The 18,304-nt window shown below is 38.5% G+C and overlaps 1 protein-coding gene across 7 annotated transcripts in view; it reads left to right on the plus strand.

The window, feature by feature from the left end:
- The window catches only part of Utrn (utrophin), a 502,327-nt gene that overhangs the window by 95,285 nt on the left and 388,738 nt on the right, over positions 1–18,304 (plus strand). For all 7 annotated transcript variants that reach the window (XM_023563244.2, XM_063233434.1, XM_063233436.1 and 4 more), the window contains one exon: positions 7,536–7,597. In XM_023563244.2, the coding sequence (XP_023419012.2) occupies positions 7,536–7,597 (62 nt within the window). The remainder of the gene's footprint in view (positions 1–7,535; positions 7,598–18,304) is intronic.

Raw genomic sequence — 18,304 nt, forward strand, 5'->3', positions numbered from 1 at the left:
ACCTCTAACTCTGAAAATAATTCTTTTGAGAGCCAAGTAGTCATTTTGTAATACTCTGGATTAATGCCAAAAAGAATAAAACCTGTTCTGAACCCCAGCTCCTTCAGGATTGCATACTGTTGAACTTGGACTAGATTGGAAAGCCCTTATAATAACTCTAAGTGTGAGGAGTTTGCCTGGTTGCTTTTGCGTTTTTGAAAGGCAGCTTTATGGTCAGCGTCGTTAGTCTTTAGGGAAATGCAAAGCGAGGCACACTGACGTATCACCTTATACCTACGGGCATGGCTGTAATTTAAAAAGAAAACCTCGGGTAAGTTGGTGTTGGAGAAATGGGAACCTTGGTACCTTCGAGTAGGAGTGTGAATCCATAGAGTCACCATGAGACACAGTCTGGCGTTTTCTCAAAACTCTAAACAGAATTACAAGATGATAGCCCAGCTTTCTATTCCTAGTTGTATATGCCCCTCAGGAATGCAAGACAGGAATTCAAACCAGGCACATGTGGCTGGTGGTCACTGTAACATTGTTCACAATAGTCAAAAAGTGGAAGCAGCCCAACTGTCCATCTTTATGAATTTATTTAGAGATGAAGCCTTACTGTGTTGTCCAGGCTGGCTCAAATTCATTGTCCTCTTACACTGACCTCTTGAGTAGCTGGGATGACAGACATGGGCCACTGTGCATGGCCTTCAACTCCTCATCTTTAGCATATGGATAAACAAATGATGATATGTATGTATGGTGGAATATTACTCAGACCTAAAAAGGAACAGAGTTCGGCTACTTTCACAAACACGGTGTGCTCCCACTTATGAGAAACATCTAAAATGGGCAAATATGTAGAGCCTGGAAAAGTAGTTTTGTGGTTACTAGGAACTGGGAAGCGTGGAGTTACTGTGTTGTCATGCAGTTCCTGTTTTGTGGGATGAGAAAGTTTTAGAAATAGATATTGGTGATGGTTGCATAACATAATAAAGTTAATTAATGCCCCTGAATTGCACACTCTAAAAAACTTAAAAGTCACACATGTGCAGCACTCCTGATCTTATCTGTCATTTTACTTCCTGCAGGCCTAGTTAACTGAGGTGAACCGTGATCTGAAAATACTAAATGGAAAATCCCAGCAGTAAATAGTTCATTCTTTCTAAATTGCGTGCTGTTCTGACTGATGAGCCTGGTCCCTTTGGCTGGCTTGCTCCATGCTGTGTGGGACAGGAATTCTTGCTGGGTCTGACCTTCCCACACTGCACACCACGCCACCCCGCCCCTGTGGGGTGGCCGTCTTGGTCACCAGGTCCACTCTGCTGTGTCACTCATGCTAGTGCTCAGAAAACCCTGCTTTTCTTCCATGATGACCCCGGAGCACACGAAGGGTCGCTAGCGATCTGCGTGTGCCAGAGAGAAGCTGCAGAGCTGGCTGAGTGAAGAGGGAGCGGACAGACACATGCTCCTGTCACTTTTAGAGAGCATTGTGTGTTACAGTTGTTCCCTTTTATTGTTAGTTATTGTCGTTACTTTGTTATTGTGCCCAATGTACCCATTAAACACTATAAATACATATATGTAGGAAGGCAGCCTGCTGTATTTAGGGATCTCAGGCTCCCACTGTGAATCTCGAGGCATCTCCTCCCTGAATGAAGTAGGACCACTGTTTGTATTTTACCACCTTGAAAGAATTCTTGAGATACCTAAATCCACCGAACCTAAATCCACCGAATCTAAATCCACTGAATCGTCAGGGTAAATGGTGAATTGTGAGGCATGCCATATGTATCTCAGTGAAATGCTTGTTATTAAAACGGTGTTAGGAGTGGGGAGAGCAGGGGGAAGGAGAGAAGGAAAAGGGGAAAGAGTTACAACGTGTCACACACATTGTGTCACACCCCTTCCTCTCATCACGGTCTCTGACTCTGGCAGAAAGGTGAGTGGTGTGGGTGGGGTAGTTCTGTTCCCACCGGAAACAGTCCTCTCCCGTGTGCTATAGTTGTGGATTCCGAGCACAGCTGCGGCGTTCCTGAAGCCCAGGACCCCAGCCCTGCTGTTTTGGTTATTTTAGGAATCTTTATTTACTTCCAAAGGTATTTTCAAGCTTACGTTTCTAACTCTGAACCATTCTTATTTTATGGGTATAAACAACCTTCAGGATTGATAGCTTTCTGAAGCTGGGATTATCTTAGCCCTCTTCTTTTATCATTATATTTCATAATCCTCTGCGTTTTCATGTAGATTCACCATTCTTACATTAATATGCTTTTCTAGTCAGGAGTTGGGTGTGAGGCTCAAAGGAGAAAGGTAGTGTCTAGTTTTCTTCTGTCTAGAACACCCTTCATCCTGTCTTCGTGTGAAGCAGACTTTAGCTGTCCTTCAAAGACAGATTTCAGAGGCCTCTTTGGTTCTGAAACTCTTTTAACTTCTGCTGCTTGGAAGTATGTTGAACGCGGCCCTGGTCAGCCTGGCTTTGCCACTTGCGGGGTGGGTGGTGCTGGCGGTTTCTTTAGCTTCTGTCTCTGGGACTTAGGCTTCTCCCTAGAAAGGTGGAGTTGCTTTGCTTCCCCATCTCCAGATATGTTTCAGAGAGATTGTTCCCTTGGGTTTTGCTTGTTTCAAATCTGTTTTAAATGCAGCTTTTCATTTAAATAATGTCATCCTTTAAACATAGCAAACTTACAGCAGTATTATTTGACGTGTTTGTTATGTAAACTTCTTTTATTATGCGCAGGTCTTTCCATAATTTTGAAAGCCACACTTTAAATTTTAGGATTTTTCTTTTCTTTTGGTTCTCTGAAGATGCCAGATTTGGAAACAAACCTAGGGAGTCAAAACAGTCTGCTTGGAAGTGGTCTGGCTCCTACTGGCTGTTGGTTTACATATTTATATTTTATGGCTCATTATATAATAGTGATTATTTCCATATGACTTTGTAGCACATATTATTTGGATAAATGCACTGATTTTGTTGGAACCCCAGCAGCCTGTGTGTATGGAAACAGGAGGGTGTACAGACGCAGTGGGGGAGCCTCCTGGGGTGGCTCCCGAGGTGATTCATATGTAGTGCTCAGGAAAAGAGAGTCTACTCTGAAGTACTTTTTATTATTTCTAAAGTAATCTTCACTTTCGAGGGTGCGTTAAGCTTAGTGTTTGTGAAAGAGGCTTTAGTAAAGTCGATTCCAGCTTTAAATCATCCAAGAAGACTTTTCTGCCTTGGTTTGAAGTCCAGGCACTTCTTTTTTGAATAGCTGCATTTTATGGAGCTCATAATTAGGTTTAGGCCAGCCAGTTGGACACACTCACGTGGCTTCCAAAAATGTGCCAGCAGATAATGCTTTTTCTCAGATCCTAGTCAAATATTTTAGCGGTGGAGTGCATCTAATTTCTTTTCTGTGTTTTTGGGGGTAGGATTTAAATTGGAATTTATTGCTAAGTTCTACTAAGAATTTTCGATGCGCATTTTGAGCTGGTGAAGTAAAGATGCTTGCGAGTTGGTTTTCTTGAAGATAATCAGCAGTTTTGTTGGTGTCTTGCTTTCCCTCTTGTACCCGTCACAACACTAAAGTTCCAGGCTGGGCTGTGGCGGTGGCCCAGATCTGTGTGAGCACGTCAGAGGCATTTTAAGAAGAGCAAATGATTTAGAGGAAGAATTTGGAAAAGCAGCCTAAAGCTGTTTAACACATTTTTTCTTCTCCTAATTCTGTCCCGTGTTTGTCTCCTAATATATAAAGGTCAGTAGTGGAGAAGATTCAGTAAGCCGGGGAAGGTCTTGAGAAATGAAATGATTTTCTAAAATCCAAATATAAAGAGAACACATGTTTCAGTTTGGAAACCTGAAAGAGTATGTTTAGTGGAGGTAGATTTGCTATTTATTGATTTAATGCTTACACAAGTAATATAGTTATGTGTGAGGTGTTGTGTGCTTACACGTTTTTACTTTGATGGAATTAAACAAAATCAATTAGTATTGATAATAATAATACACTGGCTTGAGTTGTGGTAGTTGGAGACTATTGATGTTCTTTGTAAACTTCTAGGAAGACAAAAGGATTGATCAGGATAGCAGGACAGATTTCCAATGGTTCTGTTTTTGCTAATCTCCTGGAGAGACAGGCTTAGGTCAAGGTTGTTTAGCATAATTGTCTCCACGACATAGAGGTCAGTTCCATACTAGTATCTGTTCCTAATCTGTTACAGTTTTAATCTCATCATTGAAATGCCACAGGCTAATTGTCTTTTTATTGAATTTCTGTCTGTGGATAATCAGAGGTGTGTGTGAAAGAGAAATGCAAGCCAAAGGCTTCTTGAAGTGTGAACCTTTTTTATCATTAGCTATATCAGGAAAATGAATGCAGGAATTTTTATAAGTTTCGAGTACTTTGAACCATGTGGCTGTTCGACAGTTTACTTCTGAACCATTTGAATGTTAGAAGAGCTTCATTTCATCATTTACTTAAGACTCATTCAGACTTTGATTTGATTAAATATCATAGACTACTTTAGAATCATTACCTTATTAATTTTTATAAACACTTATGTACAAGAACAAATCTGTTTTCAAATTTGATTTCACTGTGTGTGATAAAATAAAAATATTTTATTTATCATTTAATAAAGGGTAGGTACTCATATCTTTACCTATACTACCTATAAAAATTCTACTTAACAAAGGATGTTTTAGTATGTTGGTGAAATACAAAAGTTAAATGCCTTGAAAAGATTAAGAGAAATAAAATAGAGTAATGTTTATTCCTTCGAATTTTGCCCATTTCTGTGGCCAAAAAATTATTAAATAGTATGATTATGAAATTAAGATATTAATGTTTTATTTCTACTCTTTTATCTCTTGGCTTAAATAATATTGGATATGGCAAAGTTTGCAGAAATAAGTTCTTTTTAAGGTACTGGGAAAAATTGGATTTTCCTGGTGCCCTGAAATACAGAAATTTAGTATTTAAATTCATTTTAGCGAGTCGGGCCTAGCGCCCTCTGCAGGTCGATGTGTGGAAATAGCCTCGTGTTCCTGGTATGGTCCTTGTGGGTTAGAGCATAGAGACCCAGAGCTCACTGTGTAAGCAAGCCCTCCTAATTAGTAAATGGCTTATTGTCACATTGATCGGACACGGGGTAAAGGCTGCAGTAGGGGCTGATGCTGTCTTCATTGCCCTTCCTGAGCAGAAGGTCACCACCTGCAGCACTGTTAGCCCCAAGAAGTTTCTTAGGGAGCAGTTTCATGGTCTGTGTCAGTTGCTCCCTTTGTGTCATGGGGCTGGTCTCCAGTTACCGTTATGGATCCGTAAGCTACACTCTTCTAGAGCTACTGCCGTGCTCATTCCAGAAATGACCTTTTCGCCACACACTCCTTTCCGACGGGAAGAAAGAACAGTTACCACACACTTGATGCGTATCCAGCTTTTTGCCGCACTGCCAAAATGCCTGGGATAATTTACTTAGGAGCAAAATAAGTTTATTTTAAGCTTTGAAGGTTCCAGTCCATGACCCAGTGGACCCATGGTGTTGGGTCACTAACTGGGGTAGCTAGGAGTGAAAGACCAGTGAAACGCTCACCTCATGGTCTGGGAGCTAAGGGAGAAAGTGGGGTCCCCAGATCCTCAGGGACCCAAGGACTTCTGCACGGCTCCACCTCCCCTCAATAGCACCAATTTGAGTACCCAGACTTTAACAAATGGATCATTGAGGGTCACTCAACACCCCGGCTACTGAACTCAAGTTATTTGACATCAAGTTATTTGGCTCTCACAGGGTGGGAGTAGCCTGAGTGTGGGTTGGCCGCAGAGTGCCTGGTGCTATTCACAGACAGATCCACAGCTTTCCTCACTTCTTGGCAGATTTCAGAGACATTTTTCACACCTACTTAGGGATTGTTAATTGCAGCTGTGTAGGCTTTGAGGCAGCAATGACTCCTGCTGATTTTAGTAGAAAACTAGTGGATCATGCCTGTAATCCCAGCCTTTGGAACGCTGAGGCAGGAGGATGGCCACAAATTTGAAGCCAGCATGGGCTATATAAGCGAGTTCAAGGCCAACCTGCATTATATAGCAAGACCTTGTCTCAAAAAATAAGCAAACAAACAAATAAAAGCCCAAGAGTGGCTAACGGAGGGTCAGTTGTAAGTAACAAAGGGTCAAGTGCACATTTGTTTATCGGCCTTGTTTACATTCCTACTGTTACAGCAATTTTAGGTTTACCAGAGGCAAAGAGACCCAGCAGCACTGGAGAAGGGGAGGTGACCAAGCTTTACTATGCTAGTGCACCCAGAGGAGGCTGCGCTCCAAAGTCCAAGCCCTGAGCCTGGGTTATAAGAGCTTACATAGGGATTGTGGCGGGAAAAGGCAAGCAAGCTAAATTATAGAAGCAGAACCAAGGCAGGTACTCCAAGGCAACAGGTTTACAGCTCTGCACAACCGGGTGTCCCCAACCCCGCAGGTTAGGGAGTAGGGTAACAGGATGTGGGTGAAGCTGCTTGCTTATCGGGATGGCAAAGGTTGGAGGGTTGTCAGCAGGGGGTGTCAGAGTTGATACTATGATTATAATAGCAATAGTGAACAGAAGACCAGCTCTTTTGAAAGGGTTTCTGCCTATGTTTATGATCTTCACAATACCCTCCCATGCTCAGTGGTACTTACTTCTACTTTATAGATGAGAACTGTGAGTCTCAGAGACATTATGGTGATATACTGAGCCATGGTCACACAATAAGTGCATCAGGGTATGGTCTGTTTGGTTCAAGGCCCGTTGCCCTTTTGTTAAAGTACATGAACTCTGTTTACCTAAAATTCACTTTGCTTATTTTCAAGCTTGGAGTTCTTGAGCTTTTAGAGGTCAATTTTCATTTGTTATGAGTTGGACAATGATTTTAATCAAAACCAGAGTTGGTAATGTTTTTGTCTGTTGGGTTTTATTTTTTGAGATGTTGACCTCACTGTGTAGTCCAGGCTGGCCTTGAACTCCTGATTGTCCTGCCTCAGCCGTCTGAGTGCAGATAGGCACTACCACAACCAGCTTATTAATAATGTTTTTAGGCTCTTCTGTTTTCGCTACCTATAAAATGGTTAGATAGAGGCTGTTATTAGGACTTTATGTCTGTCTTTCTATAGAAAAATGGGTTATAGAACTTGCAACTATGTACTCCTACCTCTATGAAAAATGGAGGAACTTACGAGGTACTTAGTTTTTACAGGATAACTTTGATTTTTAAAATATTTGAACATGCTAAAATGTTGATCATGTTTGACATTTTACTTACAATGCAACACCAAGTATTATATGTCACAGAAAGCAAAATTGTGATTCTGTCTCAAAGTCCTGGGTTTTAGCTGGTTTGGGGAAAGGTAGCCAGGTCCGTCGGACCAGGCATCCAGATCTCTGCTCCAGGTTTTGGTGGGCTCTGGCAGTGATGGATCAGAACATTCTTGCTTGGCCGGGCACTATGATCCCTTGTGAGCTGTATTGATAGGACTTTTTAAAAGTCCCCACGTACAAATGATACAAATACTCATATTCTTTTCTCTGCTTCCCTTCCACAGATGAACACAATGATGTGCAGAAGAAAACCTTTACCAAATGGATAAATGCTCGATTTTCAAAGGTAACCAAGACTTTCTAGAACCTTCTGGTGATTCGCATGCTTGACTCTGGTTGGTGGAGTTTGGTTGGAGGTGCAGCCAGGATCTCCCAGGAGTGCGACCAGAATATCAAGATGCTTTGACTCTTCCTTTGTTTTCTTTGAAAATTTGTTTAAATGGAAATTCAGAGGTGACAGTTTATGTGGTGCTTCTTATTTTTGCCTGGCATTCTCCACATCCCTAAGCCAATACTTTATTACTTTTGAATCTGTGACTCTGGATACATTGGGAAAATTTGGGATTCACTTAGCTAAAAAATGATGATTATTTCACTTTGCGTAGTTAATAACAAATTATTGTCGAGGTAGCCTTTCTGTTCAGTGGAACCATATTTACAGCTTTTCATTATGTGGATGTTGCTAGTGGTTATGTGCCCTTTGGGTTCTCTTCCTGTGCCGTTCCTCATTTTTGCCTCTGAAGATCTGTTCTTTCTCAAAATTTTTAACCACTTGGAACAAAATCAATGCTTTGATCAATATTTTCTTAAGGGCTAAAGTGAGGAATTGGCAGTGGTCTTTACAGATGTGTTGCAAGTATGATTTTCCACTGGTGGAAGTCAAACTCTTGTCTGCTTGGTCCAGGATGGGAGGCGTCTTCAGGTTCACTGATTGTAGGACTGTGATAGTGAGACAAAAAGGAAGTTTCTTGAATAAACACCACTGTGGTATGTATGTATGCATGCATGCCTGTGTGTATGTATGTATTTATAACCAGGAACCAAACGCAGGACCTTGAGCTTGCCAGCCAGGTGTCTTGCAGCTGAGCTATATTCCTGGCCCACTGTGGTCTTTAAATAAAGTACAAAAGCTACTTTAATGTTTATGTTTTTAACTTTCTGTTCAAGAAAGCATTGAAAATCAGGAAAATATACATGGATATTTCTTTCAGGAAAAATAAAGATGTTTTATTGTTACCTTAAGTAGCAGCACAATTTTAAAAATTACCCAATATTTGTTAAGCTGAGCAAAGTGGTGCCTACCTATAGTGCCAGCCACACAGGAGGCTGAGGCAGGAGGATTGCTTTAGCCCACGGAGATGGAAAATAGCCTGGGAAAAATAGTGAGACTCATCTCTTAAAAATTATTGCTTCACATCCCAATATTTATATTTGATTAGCAGATAGCAGTAGTGCTTGTTAGGTTTTGTTGAAGGACTTTTTATCTTTCCTCTGACAATATAAGGAAGGGGAAAACTGACATGACAGATGAGTTCATAATGTGGAGAATAAAAATACAGAGGTGTTTGTGTACTTGGTGATTTTATGTATAGGATTATTCCTAAACAGAGGCAGGGTTTTGGGGGTATATTTTAAATTACTTTATTCTCGAGGCACAGCAGTGTGTTTTGGACTTCACATTACTGAGAACTTTTGCATGTGCTTGTGATCATATTCTGAACAATTCTCCTTTTAACAACTGAGAGGTTGGCTGTGAGGAGTTGATGGTAGCTGTCTCATGACCGCTCCTGTGGCTAGGCTGATCCGTCCTGGTGGTTATCACATATAACGCGATCATTTTCTATACAGAATAAGTGAAGCGGGTATGATGGTTTTTAATTTATTCATTAAGGAAGAACTGCTTTAGAGTTCATTTTGATGGTGAATTTGAAAGCATTGTTTTCTGTGTAGACACGTTAAGGAAACATCTGAGACTGGGTGAATTTCTTCCATGCCTATCTTTTTAAATGGAGAGAAGTAGACAGTTCATTAAACACAGTAGGGTAATAGTGATGACAACTGTGAGAATACTGTAAACAAATTTTGTAGTGTTTATGTGGGTCACTGACATTCTCAGAGACCCAGATGACCCATAATCCAGTAGAATTACCATGGTTTATAAACGAACTTACAATTTAACTGTGTGCATTTATAAAATATATATTATATTGTCATAGAATTGTGCACTTTATCCTCTTATAAATTGTCTGAGGATGCTTAAGAGGCTGGTCAAGAGAGTAGAAAGTGCCTACCAGTTTCTTTTCTACTTAGTAAATATTCTCATTCTATAATCTGACATAGAAGCTAAAGCCTTGTTTTTTTTGAAGAAAAAGTATCAAAAGTAGAATGACTTAGAATATTGTCTTCAGATCACCTCTTGTAAGAAAACCAAAGTCTAGAAGAAATTTAAGGGGATCCCGAGGATTTGGATATGAGGTGGAGGGGTTGTAGTCGTGGTATGAAACTTTCTCTATACTCTTGTTCTTCCCTCTGACTGTCTTCAAGACTGAACACCTTGGGCTGGTGTTAATAAGAGGACACATCACATTTCCACACTGGGACATTTCCATAGATTTCCTTGTGGCTCAGCCTTTGCTGAGCTAGGGAAAGGTTGTAATTTTGCATGATGTCACCAGGTAGTCCAGACCCTATCACAAGCAGCACTAAAGTCCTATTGAAGGGAATTAATTTTGTTTCATTTTTTAATCCGCATCTTTGGCTGTCTTGTGCTGCACTTTATTTATTTATTTATTTTTAAAATTTTATTTAAGGAGAAAAAAAGAAAAAGAAAAAACAGAAAAAGGGTACAAGTTATATAGAATTTCAGAAAAAATAAATAGTAGGAAATCACCAGTTAATTACATATTGTCATCTTAGAAATAGTTGTTCAAGTTACAAAATTAAAGCATGTAGAGGGGACTTTCAAACAGTGGGACTGCAAACAGTTTTGTTCAGTGATCCAACAAAACTCAGTAATATGGTTATCTATCTTATACACTTAAATATATATGCAGTTATATCCTTTAGAGCACTTTCTTTTCCTTTCTCTTGTACAATGACAATTACACATTTTGGGTTTTATTACTCCCACAGTACTTATTACTTTTTTTTTTTTTTTTTGAAGAAAGTAAAACCAAATGTGACATAACAGGACAGAGTCAGTCAAATCAAAAGGATGGACATAATACATAATGTAAAAACAAAATACAAGGTGATCAACAATGGTTACCATAATGCCTCTTGCTATCTTAAAAAGAATTGCCTACGTCATCAGTTACAATAAAATTGAACAAACCAGTAAAGAACAAGACCAATAAAACCAAAACATTGGAGACATTAGAGGACTTCAAAAGAAGAGAATAGTCAACCAGAATGGGTGTCATAGTGAATCTTATTGTCTTCATAGTTGTTGCCTGTACTTTCAAACCTGGTACTATCTAGCATAACAGAATAGAGGAAAATCAGTCAAAACAAGATGGTGAGAGCAATACAGAATTTCAAATCAAGTTAATAGGAAATCAAAGTGGGTTACTATAATATATCCTGCTACTTTTTATTTATTTTTCCCTTAATTAAAAGGATAAATGAAAAAGTAGATAATAAAAGGGAGATTGAGATAAAAGAGGGCATAACAACAAAACAGTGCAGGTCAAAACATAAGCAAAATAGTGTTTCACCACAAGATAATCTCTACATAAAAGTAGTTACCATAGTGTCTCTTCCCTTAAAATCTTTGGGTATAACTTCGTATACTGTAGCATCAAATATATCAAGACAAAGTAAAACCGTTCAAGAGAATGACAGTATTACAGGGTATTTAGAATCAACTAACAGAAAATGAACAATGGTTTCTGTATAATCTCCTTGTCTATAAAAGTTTTTGTTTATATTATCACATATAATAAAATCCAGTAAGATACAACAGGTTAAAACCGACGGAGACAGAAGAACAAAAGCTTGATGGGACTTCAAAACAAGAGGATATTAAATCAGCACTACCTATTATGATGTCTTGTTTTCTCCAAAATGGCTGTTCCTACCATCCAACCTTCTCTGCCTCATTTCTGTTGAGTTCTTTTTCTGTCATTGGTTGTCAGTTTGTCTTCTTCATTTCACTTTCTGCTCCATTCATTGTGGCCTCTCTGCTACTATTTCTGGATTCTTGGTATTTTCCTTTTTTAGAATATCCTGCAGTATTCTCTGTAGAGTTGAATTGGTGGTTGCAAATTCCCCTAGTTCCTCTTTATCCTGGAAGCACCTTGTTTTTCCATCAATTTCTAGGGACAGTTGTGCAGGATATATCAATCTTGGCTGGAGGTTATTATCTTTCAAAGCTTGAATTATTTCCCCCACGCACTTCGTGATTTGATGGTTTGTGCTGAGAAGTCTGCTGTAATTCTGATGGGTGTTCCCTGTATGTGATCTGTTTCTTGTCTCTGACGGCTTTTAATATTCTGTTCTTACATTGGATTTCTGGAATTTTGATTATTATATGCCTGGGTGTAGCTCTGTTTGGCTTGTAGGTGGCTGGGGTCCTGTATGCCTCATACATCTGAGTATCTTTACCTTTTGCTAAATTAGGAAAATTCTCCTGGATTATTTCTGTGAATAGCTTTTGTAGTTCATTTGTTTGTGTCCCTACTTCTTCTTTTATGTTCGTAATTTTTAAGTTATAGATCTTCTTATCATCTTCTAGCCTTTGTATTATTGCTGTTTGTTTTCTTATTATTTTTGAGAAGTTTTTCATTTCATGCTCCCATCTTACAAATCTGTCCTCCAGTTCTGATAATCTATCCTTAGTTTCTTTCAAGCTGTTATGCCAGCTTTCAATAGAGTTTTTAGTTTCCTGGTAATCTCTTTGAACCTGCTTCACATATTCTATTTTCTCCATCAAACAATTCTCCCCTTTTTTTCTGTTCTTCCATTCCACCATCTGTTTTTTCTTGGGTGGTGCTAAGCATTTCTCTAACTATTCTACTTATTTATTGCTTTTTTTCATTAAATACTTCATTTTTGAACTCATCTATGAGGCTCCGGAGATACCGCTTTATGTCTATTGGTGCCATGTCTGATATTGCATGTTTTCTGTCCTCATTCTCTTTTGCATTTACCTTTCCTGGATCAGTGTTCTCAGGATTGGGGACTGAGGACCCTTTCTTGTTGCTCCCTTTTCCCATACTTTTTGTTCCTTCCATACAAGCGTATGTAGGAGGCCCAGTTTTTTTTTTTCCTCTTTGTCTGTTACAGTTTGTTTGAATCACACCGGTTAGGTGTTCCCACTCACTGCAGTGTACTAGGGAGACACAGACCTAGGCAGCCTCTGCTGGGCCCGTCCCTCCAGATCAACCTAGTGAAGCCTTCACTGCTAGGGTGCACTGCCAGGTGCAGGGACCTGATTTGGGCTAGCCTACTGGATCTTAGTCTGCGGTGTCACCAGGCCATGCGCTCCCCACCACTCCCGCTTGAGAGGGGAATATGCAACTAAAGTCACTGCAGGGCCCTGTTCTGGCTAGTCTGCCCGTTCCCAGAATGTCCTCTGTTGGAGCCTCCTAGTCTGTGAAAGGGTCCCTATTTCTCTCACTCACCACAGGTCGATGCAGGGCTCCCTGCCAGTCCTGCTCTCAACACTTCCTGCCAGTCCTCGTGCTGGACTTTCAAAGATAATTGTTTTAGTCAATTTTCTTGTTGTTGGGGTGCAAAACCCGACACCCACAGTTTAAAGGAGGAGAAGTTTAATTTAGCACAGAGACCATGCTCAGCTGACTCCCAGGCATGAAACTCATGGTGTAAGGCTGTGAGGGAGTGAAAAATGTTTACTTCTGGGCACTAGGAAGCCAGGTTAAGAACGCTAGAAAGGAAGGAGCGAAGGAGCAGACATAGATTCCAAGGCTATGCCTCCTTGACCCAGAACTACAAGTGTGCTTTTGCAATTCCTTGGGTGAACCTCAAAGCCAACCAGCCTCCCTCCAAACCCCCAGAATAATTATTCCATGGTCTGCTGCTTTCCTGGGCTGTGAGGTCCAAATAGGAATAGATGCTATCTTCTGCCATGTAGGACTTTTATTTTATTTTTTAGTTGATTAAGTTTATTAGTACACATTAGGTATGTAATAATCACATTCATCATAGGAATTTTGTATCTGTACTTGATATATCTTGATTTTTCCCCCTATTCTCCTTTTTGCCCTTCAACTCCTCTTCCTCTCATTTATAAAAATGGTTTCCTTTTTTTCTTTTTCTCCTTTTCCTTTTCTTCCTTTCTCCTTCTACTCTTCTAGTTTCCCTTCTTGAAGATTTCTTTCCTGTTTCACAAGACCAATTATACACTTTTGCCCTCAATTACACTTTTGGTATCTCAAACCAGAGAAACCATGTGATACGTGAACATGGGTGTCGGATTTATTTCACTTAAGAAATAAATGGTGCATTACCTAGAAATGTCTTAAGTTTGTCTTTATGTTTGAGTAGTACTGCATTGCATTCACAAAACAAACAAAAACCCACAACTTCTTTATCTATTCATTGGTTGATGGATGTTTGGGCCATTTCCAAGATTTAGTTGGATGTGGCTGTATCACTGTGGTATGATGCTTTAAATTATTTCAGGAAGATACCAAGAAGAGGAATATTTGGGTCAAATGGAACCTCGAGTTTAGTTTTTTGAGGAATCTTCACAGTGATTTCCAGTGATTGCACCAGTCTACACTCCCACCAAAGTGGAGGAGTTCCTTTCCCCCCACAGCCCCTTCAGCATGTTGTAGGTTGATTTCTTGATAACAGCCATGGTTTATGGAATCTCAGTGTTGGTTTAATTTGCATCTCTCAAATGATCAGTGATGTTGAATGTTTTTTCATATATTTATTTGCCGTTCTGCTTCTTCATCTTAGACATGTCTATTCATCTCAGATACCAATTTTTTGATTGGGTCTTTAAATTGGGAGTAGTCTGAGTTTTTTTATTTTTTATTTTTTTGGAGTTTTTATAAATTCTAGATAGTAGTCCTTCATTTAAGGAACAGCTGGAAAATTGTTTTCTCACACTGTGAGTTGTTTTTTCACTTTGTGGGTGGTTTGTCTTGCTGTGCAAAAGCTTTTTAATAAGATAAGATCCCAGTTGTTGATTCTCAGTGATGCTTTCTGTGCGATTGGGGTTTTATTCATAAAGTCTTTGTCTACACCTATGTCTTTAAGAGTTCTGCTTACTATGTATTCCAGCAGACTTAATGTTTTTGTTTTACTATTTAGATCTTTGATCTGTTTCCATTTGAGTACATGGTTTAAAACGTGGGTCTAGGTTTAATTTTTGGCATGTGGAAAGCCAATTTTCCAAGCAGCATTTATTAAAGAGACTTCCTTTCTATGAAGGTGTTTGGTTCCTTTGTCAAAGGTAAGGTGACTGAGAATGTCTGGAGTTGTTTCTGTGTGTTCTAATCTCTTCCATCTATTCTTGGGTCTGGTTTTTGGGTCAATACCATACAGTTTTGTCTTTCTTTCTTTCTTTTTTTCTTTCTTTCTGTCACAGTAGCTTTGCAGTATAATTTCAAATCAGGGATTATGATGGTCCCTGACTTGCCTTTGTTGCCCAGATTTGCCTTTGCTATTCTGGGTCTCTTTTGGTTCCAAATGAATTTTAGGATTGTTTTCTATAATTCTGTGAGATTATGTGTTTGGAATATTTTATTAAGATTGCATTAAATCTGTGTAACAGTTTTAGAAGTGTGGCCATTTTCACTATATTGTTTCTGTCTATCCAAGAACAAGGGATAGCTTTCCATTTTCTAATTCTTCTTTAATTTCCTTTTTGAGAGTAGTTAGTTTTCAATGTAGAGGTCTTTTACTCCCTTAGTTAGATTGATTCCTAGCAATTTTATTTTATTTTTTTGGATGCCACTGTGAAAGTTATGGTTTCCCTAATTTCTTTTTCAGTGAATTTTTTATTTGTGTACAGGAAGGCTGTTGACTTTTAAGTGTTGACTTTGTACCCAGCTGTGCTACTGAATTTGATTATTAAATCTAGGAGTCTTATGGTAGAGTTTTTCAAGTTTCTATGTAGAGTATTATACCATCTGCAAATAATCATGATTTAATGTCTTTCTTCCCTATCTATATTATTTTTATTTCTTTCCTTGTGTAATTGTTTTGGCTAATGTTTCCAGAACTATATTGAATAGGACTAATGATAGTAGGCATCCTTATCTTGATCCTGATTTTAGAGTGAAAGGTTTCGGTTTTGTCTGTTTAGTATGATGTTGGGTGGGTGTCATAGGTGGCTTTTATCAAATTGAGAAAAGGAATCTATTCAATTTTCTGTAGGTTTTTTTTTTTTATTATGACAGGATACTGGACTTTGTCAAATGCTTTTTCTGTATGTATTGATATGATCACATGATTTTTGTCCTTGGCTCTATTAATTTATTGAATTGTATGTGTTGAGCCATCCCTGCATCCCCATAGGATGACTCCTACATGGTCATGGTATATAATCTTGCCCATTTACTGCCTTCTGTTTGCCAGTATCTTATTGAGGATTTTCTCATTTATGTTCATTAGCGATATTGGCCCATATTCTCTTTTTTGATGGGTTCCTTCACTAGTTATAGTGTAACAGTAATGGTTGCTTATCAGGAAGGAATGGGATTTGTTTTCCCTTGAATTTCATTAAAGAATTTGAGAAGTATAATTCTAAATTTCTCGCAGAATTCAGCATTCAATCTGTCAGGCCTGGGCTTTTCTTTGTTTGGTAGGCTTTTAATTAAATCTTAAATTTCACGGAGTGAAATAGTTTATTCAGAAATTTTATATTTTCTTGATTCAGCATTGGTAGTTCATATGTATATAGGAATATCCATTTCTTCTGTGTTCTTACCTTATTAGAATGCAGATTCTTCAAGTAGATCATTGATGATCTGGATTTCTGCAGGATCTGTTGTGATTTCACTCTTTTTATTTCTAATTGTATTGGTGTGAATCTTTACTTTCGTTCTTTTTGGATTAAGGTTGGGTAGGGATTGTCAATTGTATTTAATTTTGCAAAGAACAAACTCTTCAATTCATTGATTCTTTGCATTGATTTCTGGTCTGATCTTTATAATTTCCTCACTTACGAGCTGTTCTTTTTCTAGGCACTTGAGGTTCAACATTAGGTTGTATATTTTAGCTCACTGTTTTCCTGATATGTGTATTCACCACTGTAATTTTCTCACATAGAACTGCCTTCAGTGTATCCCATGAGTTTTGTTATGTTGTATTGGGATTATCATTTATTTGTAGGACCTAATTTCTTCTTTAATTTCATCTGTGATCCATTGGTTACTCAAGAGGGTGTTATTTAACTTCCACATGTTTATCAAGTTCTTGTGATTTCTTTTGCCATTGATTTCCAGTTGCATTGCAGTAAGATCTGATACTAGCATGGAATAATTTCAATTCCTTTACATTTATTTAAATGTGTTTTATAAGCTAGAATGTGGTCTATTTTGGTGAACATCCTATATGTAGCTGAGAAGAATGTGTATTCTGATTGTGGTGGAACAGTCTATAGACATCTCCTAAGTCTACTTTTTCACAAATTTGGTTCAGTTCTGATATTTCTTTGTTGATTTTTTGTCTAGTTTATCTGTTTGTGACAATGGAGTGTTCACATCTCCCATTAGAATTGTGTTGGTGTTTATTTGATTTTTCATGTCCATTAATATTTGTTTTATATAGTTGGCTGCCCTGGTATTTGGTGCATGTATGTCTATGGTTGTTACGCCTCCTCTTGGATTATTCCCTTTACAGGGTTGCAGTGAGCTTCTTTGTCTCTCTTAATCAGTCTTGGCTGTAAGTCCACTTTATCTGCAAATAGCATGGCTACTCTTGCTTTTTTCTGGGTTCCTGTTGCATGGACTATTGTTTTCCAAGCTTTGACTTTCAGCTTATAAATTTCGCTTTGAGTTAAATGTGTTTCTTGTATGTAGCATATTATTAGATCTTTTTTATTTTCTAAGTGCTGCGATCATTATGCACCTTTATATGCATGAAATCTATTCATAAACAATCTCTGGGAGCACTTGTTCACTACTTTGCACTTAATTCTGGATCTTGCTTCTTGATCCATTTTGCCAGTCTGTTTCTTTTCATTGCTGAATTGAGATCATTAGCATTGATGGTTATAGCTGATATGTATTGACTTATCCTTGTCATGTAATTTTCCTGTTGTTGGCTCTCTTGTTCTCCCTCTGTTTAATTGCTTGCCTTGCCTAGTGAATTCATTCTGTTGGGGTTTGTGGAGTTGTAGTCCTTGCTATCTCTTTCTAGAATATTGTTCAGAACATTTTGGATCGCTGATTTGGTGTTCATGAATTTCCTTAAGTATTCTTTGTCATGGAAGTATCTTATTTCTCCATCAGTTTTGAAAGACAGTTTTGTGGGGTACATCAACCTGGATTGGAGGCTGTTTTCTTTCAGAACTTGAAATACTCTACTTAAAGCTCTGTGTGACTTGATGGTTTGTTTTGAATAGTCAGTGATTCTGGTAGGCTTTCTTTATAGGTGATTTTTTTTCCTCTAATCACTTGTTATATTTTGTTTTGGCATTGAATTTCTGGAATCTTGACTATGATATGCCTGACTATAGATTTCTTTTTCTTTCTTTCTTTCTTTTTTTGGATCATGGCTAATTGGAGTTCTATATGCTTCACTTATGTGTACATCATTCTTTTTCCCTGCTTTGAGAGTTTTCTGCCGTTACTTCTAAGGACAGATTTTTTTATGTTGTTTGCACTATCACCTGCTTTTTGACTGACTCTGATCAATCTTATGTTATTGTTCTTCACATCATCCAGCAGCTGTTGGATTGATTTCTAATGGCCCTTTGTTGTTTTAAGAAATCTTTCTTTTCATGACTGCTAACCACAATCCTGTCTTGTATATCTGATGCTCTGCTCTCATATTGGTTTATTTTGCTGCATAT

Source organism: Cavia porcellus, unplaced genomic scaffold, assembly GCF_034190915.1.
Source record: "Cavia porcellus strain 051 isolate PalLab524CR breed Dunkin Hartley unplaced genomic scaffold, mCavPor4.1 scaffold_22, whole genome shotgun sequence".
In the NCBI taxonomy this organism is placed as follows: Eukaryota; Metazoa; Chordata; class Mammalia; order Rodentia; family Caviidae; genus Cavia; species Cavia porcellus.